The sequence below is a fragment of the Anomaloglossus baeobatrachus genome, unplaced genomic scaffold (genome assembly GCF_048569485.1).
Source record: "Anomaloglossus baeobatrachus isolate aAnoBae1 unplaced genomic scaffold, aAnoBae1.hap1 Scaffold_177, whole genome shotgun sequence".
NCBI lineage: Eukaryota > Metazoa > Chordata > Amphibia > Anura > Aromobatidae > Anomaloglossus > Anomaloglossus baeobatrachus.
Genome location: NW_027441947.1, coordinates 11,937 through 27,962, shown reverse-complemented (window position 1 = coordinate 27,962; position 16,026 = coordinate 11,937). Strand labels below are relative to the sequence as shown.

Genomic DNA, 16,026 nt, shown 5'->3' with positions numbered 1-16,026 from the left:
GAGGCCGTATCCCAGATCCGCTTCCACATACACAAGGGAATGGACTCACCAAGGAAATCTTCCCATTTCCTCATATATGTATGATTTGGCTTGTCTTCTGGGCACGGAGCCATTAAAATACGATATATATCGGAGATGAGGCCTTTAGTAGAGGCCCCAGCTCTGCACAATCTCTCAAAAAGTGTAGGATAGAGACTTCTAATGAGGTAAAAAGGGAGTGCATCAGGTGTCTAACTTGTAAATACCGATATTGGGAATTGCCTGGGAGATTAAATTTAGCAGCTATGGTGGCGTATGGGAGAAGGACTCTGGAGTGTGCGTCTACTATGTCAGCAAAGCAAAAGAGTTTCCTGTCAAACCACGTTTTAGTCGCTGTACCCTGCATACCGTCTGGCATTCTGGGATTAAAAAGAAAAGAGGTCAATGGAGAGTGTTCAGATTTAAGTGGAAACTTTTTGACACAACAGTCCCATATCCTCTTCGTGAAGGCTATAGGGCCCAGGGTATGTGGGTCAGGCTTATTAGATGAGGTGCCCCAAAGGTAGGAGTTAGGGTGTATTGGGGCTAGCCATAACTTCTCTATTTCCATCCATCTAGAGAAGGCACTGCGATTAGACCATGCAGGGATGTGACGTAAGTGTGCTGCCCAATAGTACCTAGTAATATCAGGGACTCCCAGGCCTCCTCTCAGTTTACTGTCAAATAATGTTGTTTTCTTGAGGGGCTTTTCTTGATTTTAGGGATGAAATTGTGATAAGGATTTCTGGTTCACTAAAGGGAGCATTAAGGGACAGTAATTGTTCCGGTTCTATTTTAGGAAGGTTGATCTGGGCTAGAAATTCATTAATTTGTTCAGGGGTTGGGTGGGGAGTAGAGGAATGATTTTTTAAGTTATTCAGTCTGGAGTAGTTGTCCGCGAATGCATCACCAATTTCCTTCGGCTGATGTACCAGTACTGCGTTTGGGTTATGGCTACTAATCTCATTTCTATCCTTTATGTTTTGACTTTTCCTGCCATTACTCTGGTTGTCTTGTTAATATTGGAATAATTTATCATTTTTTAATAGTGTAAATAGCTTTCATATTCATCAAATAGTTGGGCTTTTATTTTAATTCTTAGATGTAAAAAAATTGTTTAAAAGAACTGAGAGTCCTCAGTGGTTGATACCTTTTAATGGATAACTGAAAAGATGGTAATAATAGCAGCTTTCAAGACTACTCAGGTCTCTTCATCAGGCTAAAGGCTACTTTACACGCTGCGATATCGGTCCCGATATCGCTAGCGTGGGCACCCGCCCCCATCGGTTGTGCGACACGGGCAAATCGCTGCCCGTGTTGCACAACATCGCCCAGAGCCGTCACACATACTTACCCGCCCGGCGACGTCGCTGTGACCGGCGAACCGCCTCCTTTCTAAGGGGGCGGTTCGTTCAGCGTCACAGCGACGTCACAGCTGCGTCACTGATCCGCCGCCCAAAAGAAGCGGAGGGGCGGAGATGAGTGGGAGGTAACATCCCGCCTACCTCCTTCCCTTCGCATAGTGGCCGGGAGGCAGGTAGGAGAGCTTCCTCGTTCCTGCGGCGTCACACATAGCGATGTGTGCTGCCGCAGGAGCGACGAACAACCTCGTTACTGCTGCAGTAACGATTATCGAGAATGGACCCCCATGTCACCGATGAGCGATTTTGCACGTTTTTGCGACAATGCAAAATCGCTCATCGGTGTCACACGCAACAACATCGCTAATGCGGCCGGATGTGCGTCACAAAATCCGTGACCCCAACGACTCCGCATTAGCAATGTCGTAGCGTGTAAAGCCCCCTTTAGAAGAGACCTGAGCAGTCTCGAAAGCTTGCTATTATTACCATCTTTTCAGTTAGCCATTAAAGGTATCAACCACTGAGGACTCTCAGTTCTTTTAAACAATTTTTTTATCTTTACTGGCTAACACAGTTCAAAGATATATTTTACCTGTTCTTATATCTAATAACTCTTTATATATGTTTGATGGTGGAGTGGGACTTTCTTGTTGAATTTTTTCTTTATCGTTTATTAATTTTTGCAGTTCTTCAATTTTACTTTTTCTTTTTTTTTTAATGTTGAAATTTTTATTAGTTCCCCCTGAGTACTCCCTTGTGTGCTAACCATACCATTGTAGGACATATATCTCCTTTATTATTCTCTTCAAAATATAATTTGAGAATGTTTCCAGGACTACATTTCCAGAGCATAGTTTTTTGAGCATTGTAATTTAGTTGTATTTCTCCTAATAAGGGTGAGTGGTCCGAAAATGTTTTATTTAATATTGTTACTTTTTTAAATTTATAAATTGATTGAGAAGTGGTAAAGATATGATCAAAGCGGGAATAAGTTTTATAACTTTCTGAGTAGTATGAGAACTCTCGGGATCTGGTGTTATGGCCTCTTTCACACGTCTGTGTCTCCGGTACGTGTTTGGTCCGTTTCCTCACGTACCGGAGACACGGGCACACGTAGACCCATTAAAATCAATGGGTCTGCGCTCACGTGCGTGTTCTGCCATGGACCGTGTGTACGTGTGGAGCAGATGTGTGTCCGTGTGCTCCACACGTAGACATGTCAGTTTTTCTCCGGCATCACGGGTGTCACACGGAACGCAAACGGACCACACGGAGGTATTTCGTGTGACACGCACCGGAGAAAACACACGTGTCTGAGAAAATAATAAAAAAAAAAAAACTTTACTCACCGTCTCCAGCCCTCCTGTCTCTGCCGCTGCTGTTACTTGCTTCCGACCGCCGCTCATTATGCTCATTGCATATTCACTTCACTGCGGCCGGAAACAGCAGCAGCGGGGAGTCGGCAGGACCGGAGACCGCAGATCAGCACCACGGACAGCAAAGCCAGGGACAGGTGAGTAGAAAGTTCCCGTTCTCCGTGTGTTATCACGGATAACACACGGAGAACACACGTGTGCCATAATCACGGCTCACGGAGAGCAAAGAAGGGAATTTTGTTTACTTACCGTAAATTCCTTTTCTTCTAGCTCCAATTAGGAGACCCAGACAATTGGGTGTATAGCTCATGCCTCCGGAGGCCACACAAAGTATTACACTAAAAGTGTAAAGCCCCTCCCCTTCTGCCTATACACCCCCCGTGCATCACGGGCTCCTCAGTTTTGGTGCAAAAGCAAGAAGGAGGAAAAAATTATAAATTGGTTTAAAGTAAATTCAATCCGAAGGAATATCGGAGAACTGAAACCATTCAACATGAACAACATGTGTACACAAAGAACAACAGCCCGAAGGGGGCTGAGCGAGCGAGGTGCTGAATTCAAGTAAAGTGCTGAATTTAAGATAAGTGCATAGTTTCAACACAATTACATAGTTTGACACAAGAACATAGTTTGAATTTATCCTTATACGTTTCCCATTGGGTTTCTTTCGTTGTTTTCTCTTTGTTTTTCTACTTTACTGTTGATCCCCATTTGATAGGTGCTCCATGGACAATGCTACCAGGTGTGTATCTTGTCAGATGTATGCATGCCTTGAGCAGCCGTTCGAGGGTGAATATGTCTGCACTCGATGCAAGCATGTTGCGTATTTGGAAGCCAAGGTAACTGATCTAAATAAGCAGCTTGCAACACTAAGGGGCATTGCAAACCTGGAGAGGAGTTTAGAGCTCACTGAGCTTTCTCTGGCTGGGGCCAGTGATATGGAGGAGGGTGGAAGTGGGGAAGATCAGGACCCAGAGGTAGGTAGCTGGGTAACAGTTAGAAGAAGAGGTAGGGGGAAAAGTGTCAGGGAGCCTAGTCCTGACCTGGCACAACCTAGTAAATATGCCTGTTTGGCTGATATTAGGAATGAAGGGCCTGGACTAGGGTCACTACAGCAGGACGTTGCTCCTAGCAACCAGGAAAACAACTGCTGTAGGAAGGAGGGAAATAGGAGTGCAGCAAAGCCCAGACAGATGTTGGTGGTAGGGGACTCTATAATTAGGCGGACAGACAGGGTCATCTGTCGCCGAGACCGTGAATGCCGAACAGTGTGTTGTCTGCCGGGTGCTCGGGTTCGGCATATTGTGGATCGGATAGACAGATTGCTGGGTGGGGCTGGGGAAAACCCAGCGGTCATGGTGCACATTGGTACTAATGACAAAGTTAGAGGCAGGTGGAAGGTCCTTAAAAATGATTACAGGGAACTAGGAGAGAAGCTGAAGTCCAGGACCTCCAAGGTGGTGTTTTCAGAAATACTACCGGTGCCACGAGCGTCACTAGAAAGACAGCGGGAGCTTAGGGAGATAAATATGTGGCTTAGAAATTGGTGCAGGAAGGAAGGGTTCGGGTTCATGGAGAACTGGGCCGACTTCTCAGTCGGCTACAGGCTCTACGGTAGGGACGGGCTGCACCTCAATGGGGAAGGTGCAGCTGTGCTGGGGGAGAAAATGGTCAGACGGATGGAGGAGCTTTTAAACTAGGATCGGGGGGGAGGGAGGGTAGTGGAGCAAATAAGGGGATAGATAGAGCAGATAGAGACAGGGAGACGGTAGGGGTCAATGAAGGATTAGGGGGGGATGGGACATACAAGGAACGTAGGGAGGCTAGGAGTAATAAAGGTGTTAATAGGATTAAATGTCTACTGGCAAATGCAAGAAGTCTTGCAAACAAAATGAATGAATTGGAGACTCTTATGTCAACCATGGATTATGATGTGGTGGGCATTACGGAAACCTGGCTGGATGAAAGCCATGACTGGGTGACAAACATACAGGGTTATAGTACATTTAGGAAGGACAGGAAAGGCCAAAAAGGTGGTGGGGTGTGTATATTTATCAAATCTAACCTAAAACCTGTGTTGTATGATGACATTGAGGGGAACAGCAACAATGTAGAGTCAGTATGGGTAAATGTACATGGGGAGGGGAATAATGGAAAAATGCTAATTGGAGTTTGCTATAAGCCTCCTAACATACCTGAACAAATAGAGGGTGAAATGCTGGAACAAATTGAAAAGGCAGCTAATAATAATAATCGGGTTCTTATTATGGGGGATTTCAACTATCCAGACATACAGTGGGACATAGAATCTTCTGGTTCTGCTAAAAGCTGTAAGTTCTTATCTACCATTCAGGACCATTTCCTCTCTCAGATGGTAGATGATCCGACCAGGGGAGATAATTTGCTAGATCTGGTCCTGTCAAATAGACCGGATACAATTTCAAATCTACAGGTCCGGGAGCACTTGGGCACCAGCGATCATAATATGGTAAGCTTCGACATAATATTCAATAGAACATTTCAAAGGGGGAATGCTAAAACCTGGAATTTTAGGAAAGCTGATTTCAACAAATTAAGGGAAGAGCTTAAATGTGTAGATTGGGACAGAGTCATGGTAACTGGGGATACCGAACATAAATGGGGTAAGTTTAAGGATATACTGCTAGAGTCCTGTAAAAAACTTATACCCTCTGGTAATAAAATGTCCAGGAATAAAAAGAAACCACTATGGATAAATAAGACTGTACAAAGTATAATAAAACAAAAACAAAGGGCGTTTAACATCTTAAAGGCTGAGCATACAGAAATAGCATTGCAGGAGTATAAAGATATCAATAGGCAATGCAAAAAAGAAATCAAACAAGCAAAACTAGCTACTGAAACAAAAATCGCCAATGACATTAAAATAAATCCCAAAATCTTTTATAAATACATTAATGCCAAAAGGAAAACAAAGGATAGTATCGGACCCTTAAAATATAATAACAAGTTAGTTATAGAGGACAAACAAAAGACTGAGATATTAAATAGGCATTTCTCATCTGTATTCACCAAGGAACTGACTGTACCAGGGATCATTCAACAAGTGAAAAATCAAAGTCCACCACCCGATATAATTAATTTAACACAAGATGAAGTACGCCTACGTCTGAGTAAATTAAACATTGACAAATCCCCAGGGCCAGATGGCATTCATCCACGAATATTGAGGGAATTGAGCTCCGTAATCGACAGACCGCTGTATCTCATCTTTTTAGACTCACTTGTAACAGGGTTGGTGCCTCAGGATTGGAGGATTGCTGATGTGGTACCGATATTTAAGAAAGGTAAGAGGGTAGATCCAGGCAACTACCGTCCAGTAAGCCTGACATCAGTAGTATGCAAAGTTTTTGAGGGCATTTTAAGGGATGACATGCAAAAATATATTGCAGAAAATAATATGATAACTGACAAACAGCATGGATTCATGAAAGATAAGTCGTGTCTAACCAACCTGTTGGGGTTCTATGAGGGGGTAAGTGCAAACCTGGATATTGGTAATGCAGCTGATGTGATTTATTTGGACTTTGCAAAGGCATTTGATACTGTACCACATAATAGCCTTATACTAAAGCTCCAGAAGCAAGGACTAGGGGACACAATATGCAACTGGGTAAGGAATTGGCTAAAAGATAGGAAACAAAGAGTAGTCATAAATGCTACATTCTCTAAATGGGCTATAGTCAGCAGTGGGGTGCCGCAGGGATCTGTGCTAGGACCAATTCTTTTTACTCTCTATATTAATGACCTTGTGGATGGGATTGATAGTACAGTGTCAGTCTTTGCCGATGACACCAAACTATGTAGGATATTAAAAACTGACCTGGATAGTACAATATTACAAAAAGATCTGGATAAGATGTCAGAATGGGCAGATACTTGGCAAATGAGATTTAATGTTGATAAATGTAAAGTAATGCACCTAGGACGGAGTAATCCTATAGCTGCGTATACATTAAATGGAAGTAAACTAGGGACTACAGAACAGGAGAAGGACTTGGGTATTCTCATTACAAATAAGCTGAGCAGCAGCACTCAATGTCAGGCAGCAGCTGCTAAAGCAAACAAGATTCTAGGGTGTATAAAAAGAGAGATAAGATCCCGTGATCCCAACGTATTGTTACCCATCTATAAATCACTTGTAAGGCCACATCTGGAATACGGGATCCAGTTTTGGGCTCCACATTTTAAAAAGGACATTCAGAAGTTAGAGTCAGTTCAAAGGCGGGCAACTAGACTATTACAAGGAATGGAAGGCCTCCCATATGATGGCAGATTGAAAAAGTTAGATATGTTTAGCTTAGAAAAAAGACGTCTCAGAGGAGATCTCATTTATATGTATAAATACATGTGTGGTCAATATAAAGGACTGGCACATAACTTATTTCTTCCGAAAACAATACTAAGGACCAGGGGGCACTCACTGCGAGTGGAAGAAAAGCGATTCCGACAGCTAAATAGGAAAGGGTTCTTTACAGTTAGAGTGGTCAGACTGTGGAATGCCCTACCACAAGAGGTAGTAATGGCAGATACTATAACAGCTTTTAAAAAAGGGCTGGATGATTTCCTCAGTACACAAAACATTGTTGGTTATAAATGACTTAGTGACTAAATGTACAACTGGTGGAGGAAGGTTGAACTAGATGGACCTAGGTCTTTTTTCAACCTAAGTAACTATGTAACTATGTAACAGGGGCGGGTGCTGGGTCTCCCAATTGGAGCTAGAAGAAAAGGAATTTACGGTAAGTAAACAAAATTCCCTTCTTCTTTGTCGCTCCATTGGGAGACCCAGACAATTGGGACGTCCAAAAGCAGTCCCTGGGTGGGTAAAATAATACCTCGTAATAGAGCCGTAAACGGCTCCGTCCTACAGGTGGGCAACCGCCGCCTGAAGGACTCGCCTACCTAGGCTGGCATCTGCCGAGGCATAGGTATGCACCTGATAGTGTTTCGTGAAAGTGTGCAGGCTCGACCAGGTAGCTGCCTGACACACCTGCTGAGCCGTAGCCTGGTGCCGCAAGGCCCAGGACGCTCCCACGGCCCTGGTAGAATGGGCCTTCAGCCCTGAGGGAACCGGAAGCCCCGAGGAACGATAAGCTTCGAGAATTGGTTCCTTGATCCACCGAGCCAGGGTTGATTTGGAAGCTTGTGACCCTTTACGCTGGCCAGCGACAAGGACAAAGAGTGCATCCGAGCGGCGCAGGGGCGCCGTACGAGAAATGTAGAATCTGAGTGCTCTCACCAGATCTAACAAGTGCAAATCCTTTTCACATTGGTGAACTGGATGAGGACAAAAAGAGGGTAAGGAGATATCCTGATTGAGATGAAAGGGGGATACCACCTTAGGGAGAAATTCCGGAACCGGACGCAGAACCACCTTGTCCTGGTGAAACACCAGGAAAGGGGCTTTGCACGACAATGCTGCTAGCTCAGACACTCTCCGAAGTGAAGTGACTGCTACTAGGAAGACCACCTTCTGCGAAAGGCGTGAGAGAGAAATATCCCTCATTGGCTCGAACGGTGGTTTCTGAAGAGCCATCAGCACCCTGTTCAGATCCCAGGGTTCTAACGGACGCTTGTAAGGAGGGACGATGTGACAAACCCCCTGTAGGAACGTGCGTACCTGTGGAAGTCTGGCTAGGCGCTTCTGAAAAAACACAGAGAGCGCAGAGACTTGTCCCTTAAGGGAGCCGAGCGACAAACCCTTTTCCAATCCGGATTGAAGGAAGGACAGAAAAGTGGGCAAGGTAAATGGCCAGGGAGAAAAACCCTGAGCAGAGCACCACGACAGGAATATCTTCCACGTCCTATGGTAGATCTTGGCGGACGTTGGTTTCCTAGCCTGTCTCATAGTGGCAATGACCTCTTGAGATAACCCTGAAGACGCTAGGATCCAGGACTCAATGGCCACACAGTCAGGTTGAGGGCCGCAGAATTCAGATGGAAAAACGGCCCTTGAGACAGCAAGTCTGGTCGGTCTGGTAGTGCCCACGGTTGGCCGACCGTGAGATGCCACAGATCCGGGTACCACGACCTCCTCGGCCAGTCTGGAGCGACGAGGATGGCGCGGCGGCAGTCGGCCCTGATCTTGCGTAACACTCTGGGCAACAGTGCCAGAGGAGGAAACACATAAGGGAGTTGAAACTGCGACCAATCCTGAACTAAGCCGTCTGCCGCCAGAGCTCTGTGATCTTGAGACCGTGCCATGAATGTCGGGACCTTGTTGTTGTGCCGGGACGCCATTAGGTCGACGTCCGGCATGCCCCAGCGGCAACAGATCTCCTGAAACACGTCCGGGTGAAGGGACCATTCCCCTGCGTCCATGCCCTGGCGACTGAGAAAGTCTGCTTCCCAGTTTTCTACGCCCGGGATGTGAACTGCGGATATGGTGGAGGCTGTGGCTTCCACCCACAGCAGAATCCGCCGGACTTCCTGGAAGGCTTGCCGACTGCGTGTCCCGCCTTGGTGGTTGATGTATGCCACCGCTGTGGAGTTGTCCGACTGAATTCGGATCTGTTTGCCTTCCAGCCACTGCTGGAACGCCTTTAGGGCAAGATACACTGCCCTTATCTCCAGAACATTGATCTGAAGGGAGGACTCTGTCTGAGTCCAAGTACCCTGAGCCCTGTGGTGGAGAAAAACCGCTCCCCACCCTGACAGGCTCGCGTCCGTCGTGACCACCGCCCAGGATGGGGGCAGGAAGGATTTCCCCTTCGACAGAGAAGTGGGGAGAAGCCACCACTGAAGGGAAGCCTTGGCTGCCCGAGAAAGGGAGACGTTCCTGTCGAGGGACGTCGACTTCCTGTCCCATTTGCGGAGAATGTCCCATTGAAGTGGGCGCAGGTGAAACTGCGCAAAAGGAACTGCCTCCATTGCTGCTACCATCTTCCCTAGGAAGTGCATGAGGCGCCTCAGGGGGTGTGACTGGCCTTGAAGGAGAGATTGCACCCCTGACTGTAGTGAACGCTGTTTGTTCAGCGGAAGCTTCACTATTGCTGAGAGAGTATGAAACTCCATGCCAAGATATGTCAGTGATTGGGCCGGTGTCAGATTTGACTTTGGAAAGTTGATGATCCACCCGAAACTCTGGAGAGTCTCCAGAGCAATGTTCAGGCTGTGTTGGCATGCCCCTTGAGAGGGTGCCTTGACAAGTAGATCGTCTAAGTAAGGGATCACCGAGTGTCCCTGAGAGTGTAGGATTGCCACCACTGTTGCCATAACCTTGGTGAAGACCCGTGGGGCTGTCGCCAGGCCAAAAGGCAGTGCCACGAACTGAAGGTGTTCGTCCCCTATGGCGAAACGCAGGAAGCGCTGATGCTCTGGTGCAATCGGTACGTGGAGATAAGCATCTTTGATGTCGATTGATGCTAGGAAATCTCCTTGGGACATTGAGGCGATGACGGAGCGGAGCGATTCCATCCGGAATCGCCTGGTTTTCACATGCTTGTTGAGCAGTTTTAGGTCCAGAACAGGACGGAAGGATCCGTCCTTTTTTGGCACCACGAACAGGTTGGAGTAAAAACCGTGACCCCGTTGCTGAAGAGGAACAGGGATCACCACTTCCTCCGCCTTCAGAGTGCCCACCGCCTGCAGAAGAGCATCGGCTCTTTCGGGGGGCGGAGATGTTCTGAAGAAACGAGTCGGAGGACGAGAGCTGAACTCTATCCTGTAACCGTGAGATAGAATGTATCTCACCCATCGGTCTTTTACCTGTGGCAGCCAGGCGTCGCAAAAGCGGGAGAGCCTTCCACCGACCGAGGATGCGGTTTGAGGAGGCCGAAAGTCATGAGGAGGCCGCTTTGGGAGCGGTTCCTCCGGCGGTCTTTTTAGGACGTGACTTAGACCGCCATGAATCGGAGTTCCTCTGATCTTTCTGAGGCCTTTTGGACGAGGAGAATTGAGACCTGCCCGCGGTCCGAAAGGACCGAAACCTCGATTGTACCTTCCGCGGTTGAGGTCTGTTTGGTCTGGACTGGGGTAAGGATGAGTCCTTTCCCTTGGATTGTTTAATGATTTTATCCAATCGCTCACCAAACAAGCGGTCGCCAGACAATGGCAAACCGGTTAAGAACTTTTTGGAAGCAGAATCTGCCTTCCATTCACGTAGCCACATGGCCCTGCGGACTACCACCGAATTGGCGGATGCTACCGCCGTACAGCTCGCAGAGTCCAGGATAGCATTAATGGCGTAGGACGCAAACGCCGACGCCTGAGTGGTTAAGGACACCACTTGCGGGGCAGATGTACGTGTTACTGCATTAATCTGCGCCTGACAAGCTGAGATAGCTTGGAGTGCCCATACGGCTGCGAATGCTGGAGCAAACGACGCGCCGATAGCTTCATAGATGGATTTCAACCATAGTTCCATCTGTCTGTCAGTGGCATCTTTGAGTGAAGCCCCATCTTCCACTGCAACTATGGATCTAGCCGCCAGTCTGGAGATTGGAGGATCCACCTTGGGACACTGAGTCCAGCCCTTGACAACATCAGGGGGGAAGGGATAACGTGTATCCTTAAGGCGCTTGGAAAAACGCTTGTCTGGACAGTCTCGGTTTTTCTGGACTGCCTCCCTGAAGTCAGAGTGATCCAGAAACGTATTCAATGTACGCTTGGGAAACCTTAAACGGAATTTCTCCTGAGAAGCTGACTCCTCAATTGTAGGAGCTGGGGGAGAAATATCCAACACCTGATTAATGGTTGCTATAAGGTCATTCACTACGGCGTCACCTTCAGGTGTATCTAGGTTGAGAGCGGCTTCAGGATCAGAATCCTGATATGTTACCTCCGCTTCATCCTCCAGAGAGTCCTGCTGAGACCCTGAACAGTGTGATGAGGTGGAGGGAATTTCCCAGCGAGCCCGCTTAGGCGGTCTGGGACTGCGGTCCGTGTCAGAGACCTCACCCTGGGACCTATGGGTCATCCCAGGGGCACTTTGCTGTTCCAAAGGAGGGGGACCAGGGGTCAAAGATTGAACAGTGCCCGGGGCCTGAGTCACCGGTCTGGACTGTAGGGATTCTAGTATTTTAGCAGACCATTTATCCATACTCTCAGACAGTTTGTCAGCAAAAGCTGCAAACTCCGTCCCTGTCACCTGGACAGTGGTAGCAGGTGGTTCCACCTGGGCCACCTGTAGCAGAGGCTCCGGCTGAGTAAGTGCCACAGGGGCCGAGCATTGCACACAATGAGGGTCAGTGGAACCTGCCGGCAGTACAGCCGTACATGATGTACAGGTTGCAAAGTACGCCTGTGCTTTGGCACCCTTGCTTTTTGCGGACGACATGCTGTTGTCTCCTCTGAGAACAATCCAGGAGGGTATATAGCCAAAAAACAACAGAGCGACCGTACAGTGCAAATGTATAGCCTATATATATATATATATATATATATATATATATATATATATATATATATATATATATACACACACTTCGGCACTCAGTGGGGCCAGCACCACAGGTGCTGCTTACCGACCGCTCAGAGCGGTTGTGTGATCACCAGATTCCCTGCCTGGGTCTCCCTGTGTTGTCTCTCCTCTCCAGCGTCTGAATCGCTGACAGGAATGGCTGCCGGCGTTCTGTGGGGAGGAGGGGACCGTGGGCGTGCCCAAGAAAAGTGCGGGAATCTAGTGCCCCAGTGTACTGAGTGAGGAGGGAGGAGGATACTAATGTATGCTCCAGCCCTCCGCGCTGACGATGTGTGCAGCGTCCCGCCCTTCCCCTGACTGGCAGGCCTGTGGGCGGGAATATGCGATACTAGGCCGCAGAAGCCGGGGACTAAAGTTATAAGTGCGGCCGGCAATAAGCGCGGCCGCGCGGTAGTCCCCGGCGCACTAACACACCCAGCGGTGCTGCAATGTGTATGGCACAAGCGCTCCATGCGCGGTAGTCCCCGGCGCACTAACACACCCAGCAGTGCTGTAATGTGTATGGCACAAGCGCTCCATGCGCGGTCCCCACGGGGACACAGAGTACCTCACAGTAGCAGGGCCTTGTCCCTGACGATACCCGGCTCCTATCCAGCAGATTCCCAGGGGCTGCGGAGGGAGCACGGTCCCTGTGCCTGGAGACCGATTAGGATCCCACTTCACCCAGAGCCCAGTAAGGGATGGGGAAGGAAAACAGCATGTGGCTCCTGCCTGTGTACCCGCAATGGGTACCTCAACCTTAACAGCACCGCCGACACAGTGGGGTGAGAAGGGAGCATGCTGGGGGCCCTGTTATGGGCCCTCTTTTCTTCCATCCGACCTAGTCAGCAGCTGCTGCTGACCAAGCTGTGGAGCTATGCGTGGATGTCAGCCTCCTTCGCACAAAGCATAAAAACTGAGGAGCCCGTGATGCACGGGGGGGGTGTATAGGCAGAAGGGGAGGGGCTTTACACTTTTAGTGTAATACTTTGTGTGGCCTCCGGAGGCATGAGCTATACACCCAATTGTCTGGGTCTCCCAATGGAGCGACAAAGAAACGCACCTTTGACACGTCAGTGAAAAACGTGCGTGGTTTTTCACGGATGTGGGAAAGAGGCCCAAGACAGTGAAATGTGCCTAGGAGTTAATTTCTTAGCAGCCAATTATGGAGGGTTTGTTTTTTTCTAGTGTGAATGTGCTGTTGAATCTAGATCCCAATTTGTTACCATATTGTAATCTCCCATCATTAGTAGGTCACCAATTTTTATTTTATCTACTTCTATTAGCAGTTTTTCAAAGAAATTAATTTGGCCAGTATTGGGAGCGTAAATATTAACATTAGTACATGAGCAGTTATTGATTTTACAGGCAAGAATATGAAATCGTCCCATGTCATCTTTTTTTTCTTGAATAAGTTGGAATGTAACCGTGTTTTTTTATAAAAGTCATTACGCCTGCATTTTAGGAGAAAGGGAGCCCTGTGCAATTACCCAGTTTGCTGTCCCTTTCCCCTAGTGCCAGTCCTGCATGGCAGCCTTTCTTCTGTTCAGTTGATTTAGACTCTTGTAATTAAGAGGCCTTTGGTTGCATCATGTCACATGACTTTGAAGTCATCAAAGGTCCTTAAACAATCAACTTCAGAAAACAACTGATGTGGTCCCTAAGAGAGTGGGGTTCCTGAGAAATTGCGCAGTTTGATTCCTCCTAACATTAGCCCTGACTGTAACTAGGGGTTATTTTTGGAGTAGGGCTTATATTTCAAGCATTCTTCAAAAATCCCATAAAATCATGCTAGAGCTTATTTTGGGCTAGGTCTTATTTTCGGGGAAACAGGGTAACAACATAGATAAGGCACTAGAAACAAACAGCAGAAAAAGCAGAAGCAAAGAAAATACAGCTGAAAAATACAGAGCAGAAAGTCTAAAAATGTAAACTCTAAATGAGTGCAGAAAGTACATGAGTAGATATCTCTTACTGGATAGAGCTGGAGGAAACACATCCTGAGGAACATCGGGGTCTTCTTGTTTACAGTCCTGTGGGAGAAGAGGACGGGGACATCTCTCTGGTCTTGTCCTCTTACTGGATAGAACTGGAGGAGACACATACAGGGACTGAATTCATTCCTTACATACAGATAATTATAGGCCGTGTGTATTTAGTCCTGTCTATTACCTGGTGATGTGAGGGGCTGGGGAACCTCCATCATGATGTCCTTGTACAGATCTTTATGTCCTTCTAAATACTCCCACTCCTCCATGGAGAAATAGACGGTGACGTCCTGACACCTTATAGGAACCTGACACATACAATGATACCGTCACCCCCGATCCCTTCATAGCGTTACTGTATAATGTCCCAGCATTCCCAGCAGTGTCACCTCTCCAGTCAGCAGCTCAATCATCTTGTAGGTGAGTTCTAGGATCTTCTGGTCATTGATGTCCTCATGTATCGGGGGGTGAGGTGGAGGCCCCGTGATTGGGCTCAGGGGTCTTCCCCATCCCTCAGACACAGGGTCCTGACAGCGCTCACTAGAGGTCTTCTTCACTACTGTGTAATCCTGGTTATGGAGAGACACAGTAATAAATCTCACTCCAGACATTTCCAGAGTCGTCACCTCTCCAGTTCTGTCCATCTGTTATTCCCATAGATAAGAATGATGTAATGTGACGTCATCAGAATCTCTCACCTCTCTAGTAAGCCGGAAGAGGATCTCTAGGGTGAGGTGTAATATCCTATCCGCCATCTTGTCTCTGTCTCTATCCATCCTGGACAGGAAGTTTTCTTAAACAGAATGAAATCGCTGAGAGGATCCAATATTATAAAGACCTGAATGGGAAGGAGATGAGCCGATATGTAAAATTATTGGCGATAAGGGAGTTGAGTAGGTCTGAGCGGATCCATATTGTAAAAATCCGGATCCGTGCAGTTTCAAAGATTTCCGGGTGCCGTATCCGGTATTCCAGGTGCAAAATCCAGATCCGGCACTGGAGAAAATAATTGAAAAATAAAGAAAACCAGAAATAAAACAGCGTTTCATACTTACCGAGACTCGGTGTCATGGCAGCACACTGCTTCCGGGTCGCGCATTCACTTCCTGTACTGTACAATGTATACACACAGCTTTCCATGTTTTCCTCGTCCACCTGCCATCCTCTCATCTGTGATTGGTTGTAGGTAGATGCGCCCCCAGCAGGTGACAGTATCTGCTATGCAGTCATCACGGCTGTCATTGTCTGCACAGCCAGCGGTAGTGCGCTATGGCCGATGGCTATGTAGCAGAGCTGGTAAATCATGTGGATTATGCGGAAGCTGCAGGGGTGTTAATAAAGAGGTGAAGGAGGGTGGGTGTTGTACTTTATTCCAAATAAAGGTTTTTTTCTGTGTTTATTTTCATTCATTTACAGGATTTGATGCAGGTATCTCAGACGCCTGTGCCATCACTAACCTAGAGCTTAGCAGCAGCTGTGCGCTGCTATTAATCCCTTGTTACCCCGATTGCCACCGCACCATGGCAATCGAGAAGAGCTGGTATTGCTTGGGGATTGTCACATCTAATAGATGCAGCAATACCGGGCAGCTGTGGGCTGAGAATACCAGCCCCCAGCCAACCTTATCATGGCTGGGTATCAAAATTAGGGGGGACCGTACGTCGGGTTTTTTTTTAAATTATTTATTTAAATAATAATAAAAAAACAAACAAACAGAAAACCGCATCACCGACATAGCCGCGCACACTTCTGACAGGAGCGTGCATGTGTTTCTGTGTACATGCATGCTCATGCTCAGAGAGGGCAGGCTGTGCCGACTGATGTTATGTCAGACTTGTACG

General features: G+C 47.4%; 1 protein-coding gene across 1 annotated transcript in view; it reads right to left on the bottom strand.

Annotated features, from left to right (window-relative positions):
- The window catches only part of LOC142260748 (uncharacterized), an 85,390-nt gene extending 70,219 nt beyond the window's left edge, over nt 1–15,171 (bottom strand). The window contains 3 exon segments of the mRNA XM_075332072.1: nt 14,173–14,286; nt 14,370–14,754; nt 14,884–15,171. Coding sequence (XP_075188187.1) covers nt 14,173–14,286; nt 14,370–14,502 — 247 coding nt within the window. The 5' untranslated portion in view covers nt 14,503–14,754; nt 14,884–15,171.
- Nucleotides 15,172–16,026: the final 855 nt, after the last annotated feature.